At 35.3% G+C, this 10557-nt stretch overlaps 1 protein-coding gene across 1 annotated transcript; it reads right to left on the bottom strand.

The window, feature by feature from the left end:
* CSN2 (casein beta) lies at positions 860 to 9265 on the bottom strand. The gene is given in 10 exon segments (NM_214434.2): positions 860 to 1172; positions 1907 to 1948; positions 2555 to 2599; positions 2602 to 3072; positions 4375 to 4419; positions 4514 to 4537; positions 5862 to 5888; positions 6007 to 6033; positions 6769 to 6831; positions 9227 to 9265. Coding segments are annotated over 8 exon segments (696 nt in total). The 5' UTR covers positions 6820 to 6831; positions 9227 to 9265; the 3' UTR covers positions 860 to 1172; positions 1907 to 1942.

Genomic DNA, 10557 nt, shown 5'->3' on the forward strand with positions numbered 1-10557 from the left:
TCACCAAACAGTTAGGAAAATATCCAAGGGCTGATCATGCCCGGCTCCTTGAAGAGTAAGAGTAAGAGTCCTCACCACTCCTCCAAGAGGCACACAGTCCTCGAAGCACTAGCCTGCTGTGTACCCTCTGCCTGGCAATTAAAGCTACTTTTGCCGGTTTCCACATTTCTATTTGGCGTCAGTGTATAGAGGCAGCCGATACTTCGGTGATAGTTGGTAGACAGATAATTCATTGCAATGAAAAAATTACTCCACAGACAGAGACAAGGGATATCAGAGCTTCACATAAGTCTACTCTCTTGGGCATTAGTGGCTAAAACAACATCCTTCAGCTCATTCTATTGTGACACTGGCACTGGCTGCTCTAGTGTAAGTGAGGAATGTGGAGCCACACGGACACCCATCCTGCACTGTGTGGGGTGCTATTCACATTAAAACTTCAATAAAACCCTTTCAACTGACTGTGTTATAGATGCAAAAACTGAATCTTTGAAAGCCTAACTTATACAGCACCATTTAGCCACCATGTTACAGAGCCGTGATTCAGATTTTACATTGGAAGCCTTCTTATCTAGGAGGATCATAAAATTTAACATCCAATGCAGATACTTTTGAGAGTGAAAGGCACAAGTATAATAGTTCAGCTGAGATAAGAGGTATAAACCAAGACTTTCTAGAGTATATTCAGCATTAGATCACCCTGCCTTTTCCTCCATTTTTGATATAATTTAGTACTCAAGTCAAAGCATTCTACTCAATTTCAATTTTTCCGTGGCTATTTTTGACATTAATAATAACTTTAAGTTAACTAATAAAGAGGCCAGTTAGGTTTGGAAAATTATAATAAAAACAGGAAAACTTAAATATGCCTAAGGATTAATTTATTGAAATGACTGGTTAGGAAATTATAATTCCATAAATTATTTTTATACATATTTTTGAAATATTCATGGTATTTCCAACTCAAAATTGAAATTCTGTGCTATTAGTTGAATTAAAATTTTGAAAATAGAGAATTTCTGAGTCAAATTCAAATTAAGATGAAGGCCATATAAAGCATAAAATAAATAAGAGAATAAAGTTTCATTTTTTTCATGTAGACTCATTTAAAAATTATTTGGTAGCATGATGCAAAGATTGAAAAGTTGTCACATTTCCAGTCGCAGTCAATTCTGCGGAATAGAGAACAAATATAGAATTAATTATGTTATAAAACTAATCTCTTCCCCTCTGTAATTCTGATATGACTAATTCATAAGAGAAATTTTATTACAAATGTTCCATGCTGTGCCCTATCTTGGAGGCATATAAAAGTTCCTCTAGGAAAAAATATCATCTCACCTAGAATTGTTTTATTAAAATGTTTACTATATCATGATCACAAAAGGGTGTGTGTTTTAAGAATCTCAAAACTGTATTGACTTCCTTTTTTAAGCTTTATATCTGGACTAGTGAACTGCATTTTGACTCATGAATTAAGAGAAAATTTATACATTTTAAATGAGATTAAAAATACTTGAAGTTCATAAAGCCTAAGTTAGAAATGTGAATGCAGTTGGTCTTTAAAATAGCTCTACTATATTTACATAAAAGTAAAATAAATTATTTTTAGTTTTCCATAACAATGATGAAAATCAAGTGTAAGTGTATAGGCAACTGAAAGAAAACCAATCAAATCTGCCAACAGTACATAAATACAATTTTGAATGATTTGAAATAGAAAAGATTCATAGCTAATTAAAAGATTCAGTAAATAATCAATCAATGAGAATAAATTGATAATTAATAATTAGGTTGCCATATTGATGGAATTTGCCTTTATTTTAGGCTTATCCAGGAGAATGAAGTGCAGAAAGATACTAACTATAAAAATGATTAATCTGATTTTCAAACTCTTAAAGCTTACCAAAAGTGAGGAGAGGGCATTAACTTTGAAATCCTCTTAGACCTTAAAAATTAAAAAATAAAAAAGCGAATAAATATACAGTTCATCTTTTGGCAAGAACAATTTCCCTGAGTATTCCATGAGTATTGAAATAGGCATCTCAGTATCTTGCCCTCAAATGTTCATATATCAAAACAAGATGTGAAATGAGGCATGTGGGGAAATAATTGCACATAAGGAAAACTTCAAAATTGCAGATAAAAGCAAACCTTCTTAGGTTTGTTATTCCAAGCCACATGAGATTGTTACATTTAATTCTGGCTTTAGTATACCTTAAATCCTCTCTCTTTATCTCAATTCTCAACAGACCAATTAAATCATAATCCCTGAAATTATCTCTTCCCAATATTCAATTTCCCCTACATATAGAGGTAAGTACAATTATGTCGAATCTTTGTGGGTAATCCTGGACTTTGAGATTTGGGAGGAAATCTCCCAGTTATTGGTTATTCTATTTGTAGCAAATGTTGAGAATCACTATCTAAACTATGTGCATTTTGGAACCACTTATTATTCATTGTCTCTTTTATTCTAGAGTTCTTGCTTAATTACTCTAACAGCAACTAAACATCATAAGTGAAACAGCACAGTGAATAAACTTGGACTTACAGGGTTGTAAACTGGGGCAACTGGTTGAGGCACAGGGTAGAACCCTGGAGAGGGCCAAGTAGAGGATCCTGGTAGAGCAGAAGGGCCTGGAAGGGCATATCTCTCTGGGGGAAGGGCACCACTTGCTGGGGAACAGGCAGGACTTTGGCCTGAGGCAGGGACAGCAGGGGCTGAGGAGCAAACATGGGGGTCTGAGGAACAGGCTGGGGAATCTGGTGCATCAGGGACTGGAGCAGAGGCAGAGAAAGGCCTTCAAAATTGGTGAGAGTTAGGCTCTGGCCTTCCACAAAAGGCTCTGCTGGAGATTTAGGGAAGGGCATTCCTTTACGCTTGGGAACAATGGTCTCCTTAGCTTTGGAATCTTTCATTACTTCAGGATGAAGAAGAGGCACCACCACAGGGACCTGGGCAAGAGGCAGGATGTTTTGTGGAAGGATGGGGTAAGGGATGGGCTCGGTGTAAGGATGGGCTAGAGGCTGAGGCTGGGGAAACTGGTGGATTTTATTCTGGCGTTCATTCTGGAAAGAAGGAAAAAGAATCGTTGAGTCCGTAATGCAGCTACAACTGTCATTCATGATGAATTAGCGGCCTCTTTTTTTGAACAGTCATAATTAAGTGAAAAGAGAACAAATTGTTCACTTCTTTTGGTTTAGGAGTCATACCATGTGAGGATACTGGGTAAAATGCTCATGGAGGGACTGCTCCCTAACCCCTTCCTTCCTAGGCAATGCGCAGAGCCAAGGGAAATCAGTGTTTGGAGATGTCAAGATTTGTTTCACCTTTTCCTGAGCTGCCTGCGGAGCTGTAGCTACTTACTTTGGTCTTCAGAGGGTACAGACTTTACAACAATGTGTTGATAATAGACCAAATTGTTTTCATATAATGAAGGAAGAGTTCTTCCCAAAAAGGCTTGGATAACTCCAAGATTTATATTGTTTAAGTCTTAATTTGTGTTTTTAATTCAAGAGGTACTTAATGGCAAACTTCCAGCACTACTTCCCTTGGTATAAAGTGGTAATCTTGAGTTTTTAAAGAGGCATAAATTTGTAAATTCATTTTGATTTAGAAAATATTTGGGGTAAGTACCAAATAATCCAACTTCATTGGTAAAACAGGAAAGCTTAAATATCATGATTGGATAAATATGTTACCACAAGAGTAATTTAATTAAAGAATTTTATTTCATCCTCAAATCCTTGTTTTTAAGCAAGCCCTGCTTATTAATAACTATGCAAGTTGTCACACAATTGTGTACTCAATTGTTCTGTATCTTACTTTTCTCAACTGTGTAATGGAAATTTTTTTAAGACCTTCACACATTCATAAATGAGTATAAAAGCTACAGAATGTTAATGTAAAATCATTGGATAGTCACTGTGTGCCAGCTCATCCACCCTATTGGCTTATGAATTTTCTCAATTTTACAGAAGAAGAAATTGAGGTACAGAGAAACTTGGGACCAGGGTTATACAGCTGATATAGGATCCAATCAGGATTCGTGGTGCACCACCTCCCTACTCTTTCATCAAGGGGATCACAGCCCGAACCGGAAATGTTCCCATTAAGTGCACTTACTGAAAACAGGTATACTGTTGGTAAAATGAATAAATCAATAGTTATTCACAGGTACTTATTCTTTACTCTGGAAGTTGATTATGTATTTAAATGTGTCTATGTCTTTAAAATCTTTTCACTTTGTCATAGTTTAATTTCTTACACTGATTTATATTAATACCATGTTTTTGAGTGAACATATAAACATTTTGCATATATCATGTTTAATAATAATTTTCAAAATATGCTCATCATGAACAAATTACCTCTGTTTGTTGTTGTTCCTCCCGCTTTAGCTTCTCAATTTTCTCCTAGAAAACAGATCACACCAAAATAAATGTTGCTATTTGTAACAAGTGAACAGGAAGTTTTGAAAATAGGCGTATTTAAGGATGAAGTCTTTACCTTGCTGATGTGAGTAATAGATTCCTTTAGAAAAATAAAAATAAGATTGAGTTTTAATGAACAATTCTTATTTGTCAATATAAGTCAGCAAATGACATTTTATAGGTTAATGTGGACACCTTGTTTGATAATATTATTTTAATTGCTGGAAATTTATGTTACACTATTCTGAATAAATCTATTGTATAAAAGAAGAACAGATGATGCAGTCATAAAAGGAAAGAAAATGAGTGAGCATAGTAACAACAGAGGCCTGTAACAGATACTAATTTCTCTCTATTACCCTTCTTACAATAACAAAGGATCTCTAATAACCCATCTGATTTGAAAAGAATAACAGTCATTGAAAATACAGTAATCAGAGTTCCTGTCGTGGCCCAGTGGTTAACAAATCCGACTAGGAACCATGAGTTTGTGGGTTCGATTCCTGGCCTTGCTCAGTGGGTTAAGGATTTGGCGTTGCCATGAGTTGTGGTGTAGGTCGCAGATGCGGCTCAGATCCCACTCCCACATTGCTGTGGCTCTGGTGTAGGCCAGCGGCTACAGCTCTGATTAGCCCCTAACCTGGGAACCTCCATATGCTGCAGGAACAGCCCTAGAAAAGGCAAAAAGACAAAAATATGTGTGTGTATATATATAATCACTGATACCTTTGTTACTCATTCTTAGTCCGCTTGTTATGAATTATAAGAAATACATATCCTCCCTCTAGGATCTCATAACCTTTGTGAAGAGTCAAAGTTTAGTGATGTACCATTTCACTAACAGGTGATAACAGACTCAAAGAGTGATGTGAGGGTTAATATCTACCTGACTGACACCCTGGGCAGATTTAGGACTAGACTAAGTCTAACTACCTCTTATTTACTAGACTGCTATTATGCTATTATAATGACAAAATGTGTCCATTTGCACATCCGCCCCCTGACTACACTGCGAGATCTTTCTTATGGGCTTCCCTCTTTCCAGTTTGTACCGCAGCTCTAGTTAAAGTCTGATACATAAATGTATCAATAAATGTCAAAACAGTGAATGAGGTTAATATAGAGAGAGATCAAGATAGAAAAAAAGACTGTACAGTTCATTAAAAAAAAGAAGAAGAAGCGGAGCACAGTGCCACAATTTCAAGTAGCCAGTCAACTCAGAAATGGCTAGAACGTTAAATCCTCCGGACATGTATTCTCTCTTTAAATATATACAATGGAAATTTACATTAGAACTTAAGTGTCAGAATATAGATATGATAGCTTCATCAATGCATGTTCGTGTTCACACTAAAAGAAAGATAGTGCAGTTTTTTTAATAGTTCTAAATTTGGGAAATTACCTATGAATAAACATTGGCTTACCTCACTGCTTGAAAGGCTTTCCACAGTCTGAAAAGGAAAAAAGAAAGGAAAAGTTGAAATTCAACCTCCAGCTAAATCTGCTAGATCATCAGAAAGTTTTACTATTTTATGCTTGGGAATTTTTCTCTGAATAAAAATATCTTACCTCACCAGATGCATTGAGTTCTTCCTTCTATAGAGAAAAAAAAGAAAAACCAGCATTTTAGTCCCCATAGTTGACTCATTATTAAACATTTTTCCTATCTGAATTTTACCTTCCTTATGCAGAGCTATCTATTTCACAAACTGAAAAAATATGTTCTATGTCTTTTGAGAGACTTGTAATTGCTTTTACATTATTTAAATGTATTAACTTTTTACTGGTATATTTTTATTTTTCCTTAATGAGGAGTTTTTTATGGATAACAGAAAAAAAAGTTATTTTCATTTGTATTGAATACTTTCATTATGATTATGAATATGTTTGTGATTATTGTCTGATACCCCATCTTCTGGAGTATCATTCTCTGTTCAATAGACACAGGTAGGATTTAACTGGGTGCCCTAGAGATCATATATTTCATCACTGGAAGAAGATGGAAGTGTATTTGTGTAATATTACTCTTTTTATTGTTCTCATATGTGTTTCTTCTTGTTTATCTGTTGCTTATTGGTTTGCTTGATTACCTTAGGCACTGGTGGCACAATACTACAGAAAGCATTTGATCCAGATGTGTGGCCCCAGTGGATATTGTTGAGATGGTGGGTGAATGCAAGGAATTTTCTTAGAAGTGAAAAAATAAACAAACAAAAACAAACCTGCTCTTCTGCATTATTTATACCTTTACAGTGTTGGTAATACCATTTTCTACCCATAGGCAGGTAGTACTATTCCTTATTTATTCAGAGATTTTTTTTCTGTACTTACCGCTCTTGCAAGGGCAAGAGCCACGAAGCAGGCAAGGATGAGGAGCTTCATGGCGATCAAGTCCTGTGAATGGGGAAATGAGGGAAAAAATGTATATGACTGGTCAATCTAATATATTTCTTATTTTATTTCCTCTAAAAGAAACCAAAGGTGTAATAAAAATGTCTGATAGAAATTTTGTCATATGACCAGGGTCAACATCTACTATGACTCCTTAATCTTACATGTCAAGTTCCTATTTCATTGCCAGCCATTCAGATTTTTTCCACTAACAGCCTTATCCTACTTCAATCTTTTTCATCTCATTTCACAGTACATATTAGTTTTTTCTTTTGAAATACAGAAGCTACAAATATTGACAGAAAGCTTAATTAATAGATTCAAAAATATTTATTTGGCACCTTTTAAAATTTTTTAAAATTGAAGTACAGTTGATTTACAATGTTCTGTCGATTTCTGCTCTACAGCAAAGTGACCCAGTCATACATATGTAAACATTCTTTTTCTCATATTATCTTCTATCATGTTTTATCACAAGTGATTGGATAGAGTTCTCTGTGCTGTACAGCAGTTTCTCAGTGCTTATTATTTAGCACTTTTTATTGCCAGACTTTGCTTATGTGCTGGAATGTTAGCAGTGAACAAAATAGTAAGGTCTCAGCCCTATTGGAGCCTCAGTTCTACAGAGAGGAAAGTTATCAGATAAAATGCATACAAAGAAGGTCATATTTTATTTTAGCTTTATTGAACTAAATGATTTATATGGATAATTGGCTTATACATAGCTTTTTATTTCCATAAGACTGAGCTTTTCATTTTAGTATTTCGTTTACTTGCTCCACTTATCCAGATGTTTTCTTGGGCGGAATGGTTTGTTTCTTCTCCATATATATCCACCTCACAGTCCTAATCCCCCATACCTAACAGCATCTCTTCTCCTTTGTGCCACATAATTGTGGAGATTATACACTCTCCTTCTTTCATCTCTGTGAACATGTGTGCACTTGTCTCTTGATGATTTACCAAAAGGTCAGGTTCACTTGCCCAATCCCCACTCTAGGCTGCTTACCACTCCAGGCTATCTCCCCACTCCAGGCTACCTCCCCACTCCAGGCTACTTCCCCACTCCAGGCTACTTCCCCACTCTAGGCTACTTCTCCTGGCTGCATAGCATAAAATATGTTAATACTTTTGACCAAAATGTACTAAATGGTAGATTTTACTGCATTTCTAAAAGTTTTGTAAAAAAATAATGTTTGTGCCACCAATATCCCTTGACACGCAATCTTCAATCCAAGATTTTTACTAAATTAAGACTTTTCGCCCTAGATTTTTCTCATGGGTGCTGTCTTATTCCTTATTGATTTTACTTTATGCAGAAATTCTCAAACATTTCCAAATATTTTTTACTGTAGAGACTGAAAAAAAGAATATAGTACTTTATTAGAATTCTTTACAAGTAGGGAAGATATTATTACATGTTCTTTATTTTATAATTATAATTTTATTTATAAATTTTTAAGCCAGGATTTTTATTATTGCCTTTTTTTTTTTTTTGGCATATTGAAATTCCTAGGCTAGGGATTGAATTGAAGCTGTAGCTGCTGGCCCATGCCACAGCCACAGCAATGCTGGATCCTTAACCCACTGAGCAGGTCCAGGGATCAAACCCATGTCCTCATGGATACTAGTAGGGTTCATTACCACTGAGCCACAACTGGAACTCCATGAATTTTAAACTATTCTTTATTTCAGATCATGTTTTCCTTCTTTTTTGTTCCCAGATAAACTCTGTTCCCCCTAGGATTTTTTTTTTTTCACAAAGTAAACATTTTGTTTGTCTTTAATTTAATTCTGTATTTTATGAATCTATTTTAATAGTTTTGAAATATCATAATATAAATGGTAAATTGAGAATTTGGATATTTTAAACAATTCTGACAAATATGCTCTTCTTCTAAAAATATTATTTATAAATATTTTAAGGAGCACATGTTCCCAAACAAATCTCTCCATTTCTTGACTGACATGCAACATCTATAAACTATTTGTGGGCTAAAACTTTCTTAATAATGATTATTCATATACCCATGCTATAAATTAAATGTATTTGCCTTTATGGCTGTGGTATGTTTAATCAATTTGAGAGACATATAATTCAAGAAATGTATCTTTTAATACAGCCTGTTAACTAGTCTTTTACTAAAGGAAATAGCAGTCACCATTACTACATTTTGTTAGATTCATACAACACGGTCATTTAAATTTTTATCAAATCTTTACAGGCACTTCTATTTTCTTAAACTAAGTACTGAAAATAGTATCAGCACTATCTTAAATACCCACAAATACCCTATATATTAAATACATATTTTTAAGCAACTATGTTCTTTCTATATCTCAACGTAGTTTAAGATCAGGATGAGAGGATACATTGAATTGAATCTGAAATTCTTACCTTTTCTCCAAAGTGGAGGACAAGAAGTGAAGGAGGAGGTGAATGGATAATCATCCACTTCTGTGGCTATTTTTATACAGTATTTAATGACATGCTAATTGTGTGGTTGGAAAATAAAATCAATAGTGAGTTTGAATTCCAAGAAATCTGCATGATTAGAAAATGATTTCTTCCTATTATCTATCCCCAGAAATTCTGAGGAGCATTTTAACAAGTGGATAATTTACCATCTGATAAAGAAAATCCATCCAGGAAATGAAACTGTTCAATAAGTACAGACGTTGGCTGGGGGACAGTGACATTCTGGCCCAGTCCCCAAGTTATGGTAGCCACAATAAGGTCTCTTTAGCACTTGGTAGGTTTTCAAGAGTTTTCTTGTGGGGAAATTCTAATAGGTATTGGAGATACACAGGCCACACGAAGGTCACTATTTCATGCTAACTAAATAGATGTTACCATTTTATGCCATAATGGAGAAAATGACATGACAAGCCTGTGATGACAGCTCAGACCTAAGGAAGAAAGAGAGATGTAGGCTAAAAGGAAAGGAAGAATATGGTCTTGAACATGATAACAAAGTCACTACAACTAAATCAAATAGTGAATTTAGGTTATGAAGTGCAAGGAGTAGCGAGTAGATGGAGATGAGAAGAAAGACAAAGGGGTGACATAACAGTGGGCAAAGAATTCTAAGGAGTGCAAATTTTATTCTCTAGATAGTGAGGACTTTTTGAAGGGTTTTAAGACAGAAAGCAACATTTAGAGAATATTTCTAGAGAAAAAAATGATACTGGTACAAATTTATTAAAGTGGTGCTTCTAGGAATTCCCTTTGTGGCTCAGCGGGTCAAGAACAAAACATGGTGTCCATGAGGATGCAGGTTCAATCCCTGGCCTTGCTCAGTGGGTTAAGAATCCGCATTGCCACAAGAGACCTTGGTCACAGGTGCAGCTCAGATCTGGTGTTGCTATGGCTGTGGTATAGACCACAGCTGCAACTCTGATTTGACCCCTGGCCTGGAAACTTCCATGTGCTTTGGGTGCAGCCTTAAAAAAAAAAAAAAAAAAAAAAGAAGAAGAAGAAGAAGAAAGAAAGAAAAGAAAAACAAATCGATCCTCTCAAGTTTGGTCTCATATCTTCTATAGTGAATCAATGTATGTCAGCTAATATTCATGAAGGCCAAATGATGGAAGGAAGAAAGAAGATGAAAGCCCAGACAGGAGGAGGGTCTCACCTAACGTGCTATAATAGAGTCTGAGCCAGGCCTCAAAAGTATTTCTTAGTTGCCCACGTATAAATGTTGTCTTCAAGTTTCTTTGCCTCTTTAGTGA

Source organism: Sus scrofa, chromosome 8, assembly GCF_000003025.6.
Source record: "Sus scrofa isolate TJ Tabasco breed Duroc chromosome 8, Sscrofa11.1, whole genome shotgun sequence".
NCBI classification, from domain to species: domain Eukaryota; kingdom Metazoa; phylum Chordata; class Mammalia; order Artiodactyla; family Suidae; genus Sus; species Sus scrofa.